The sequence below is a fragment of the Phycodurus eques genome, chromosome 14 (genome assembly GCF_024500275.1).
Source record: "Phycodurus eques isolate BA_2022a chromosome 14, UOR_Pequ_1.1, whole genome shotgun sequence".
In the NCBI taxonomy this organism is placed as follows: Eukaryota; Metazoa; Chordata; class Actinopteri; order Syngnathiformes; family Syngnathidae; genus Phycodurus; species Phycodurus eques.
Window position 1 is genome coordinate 20,619,706 of NC_084538.1, and position 1,420 is coordinate 20,621,125.

The 1,420-nt window shown below is 44.4% G+C and overlaps 1 protein-coding gene across 1 annotated transcript in view; it reads right to left on the bottom strand.

Annotated features, from left to right (window-relative positions):
* Positions 1–349: 349 nt before the first annotated feature.
* Positions 350–1,420, bottom strand: part of metap1 (methionyl aminopeptidase 1) — a 22,018-nt gene continuing 20,947 nt past the window's right edge. The window contains exon 11 of the mRNA XM_061695611.1: positions 350–768. Within this exon, the coding sequence (XP_061551595.1) occupies positions 602–768 (167 nt within the window). The 3' untranslated portion in view covers positions 350–601. The remainder of the gene's footprint in view (positions 769–1,420) is intronic.

Consider the following 1,420-nt stretch of genomic DNA (forward strand, 5'->3'; position numbering starts at 1 on the left):
GTTTTCACACACCATCCCATGCACGTGCCTGAATTGTCCACTGGTGTAAAAAAATGATGGAAATGCAGTTATTTTTTTCACCAGGAGAAAGTTTCATACTGTAAAACTCCATTTGACTTTCAAAATGGATTTTGAGCTGCAGCATAACAGGACACCAAAACTAATAACCTTTCAGCATTCTCAGTACACCCAAAACCTTTCCTTTAAATTTGAAAATCTACATCAACTCCCGTTTGAAGTATAAGTAGATATTGTGCCCCCTGCTGACGATTTCATGAATCTTCATGTCTCTCCCGTCCAGCTCCCGTTCGTCCTTATCCATTTAGCTAAGTCTGATGACTGAAACAAATCCCTTTTTCATAAATTTTAATATTTCCTTCAGAGAAACAAAAACACTTCACTATCAAATCAATCCACATATGACACATTCAAGTACATCCATTTAATTTGAGGGCTGATATTTAATTGAAAGAACATGAGACACGGTGACACCGAGCTCCAGGATCAGTATTCTCGTTTGAACATATACATGAAATCCAGACATGCTGGATGTCACTACGTCCGTTTAGTCCAGTCCTCTGAGCGCGTGTTCCAGTCCAGCCTACATTTGGCTCAGAAAATGAGCCCGACCGTTGTCTTCGAGGCGGTGGGTGAGGATCTCGCAGCCTGTGTCTGTGACCAGAAGGGTGTGTTCAAACTGAGCCGAGCGCTTTCCGTCCCTGGTGACCGCTGTCCAGCCATCAGGCCAGGTCTCGTCTTGCCAGCCACCTGAGATATTGAATGCACAAGAAGTTGTTTGCTCAACACGTTAGCAGTTGAACAAGGTCTCACAAAAAAACAAAACCAAAAAATAAAAACTTGTTAAACATTTGACACGTGGGCCTCGGCCTATCACGATAATTACTATATCGACTTACTGTTCGAAAAATAAAATGCACAATACTTTTTCCACACATGCTAAATTCTCATTGTGGTGAGCGCGGCTCACACAGCGAGCTCACAGCAAGTTGGACGGCTGTGTCATTAGCCGCTAGTGGGCCCGTGGAACGCCGGCGGACCGGTGTTTACTCCGTCCAGTACTCAATAGCCTTGCTGTGTCACACGTAGACCCACACAACAGAGACACTTACGGGAAAGGTAACTGTTTATTATATTCGCCAGCCCGCGAGCTAACAGACTAGTGAGCAAAGGCGCAAAACAGTTTCTTCATACATTTGTTCATGTGTGATTATTTTTTGGTGGGGACACCTCAAGCCGCGTTCGAATGCGCATAGACCCCGTAACATTGGGCGAGTTGAGAGAAGCTATTGGCGTGGAAGTCACCCAAATCAACAGAGCAATGTTGGAGAGAGACACTTTCAGGAATGCGTCAATGAAAACGGACTCCACATGATCAATGTTGTTTTCCACACTTGATTGG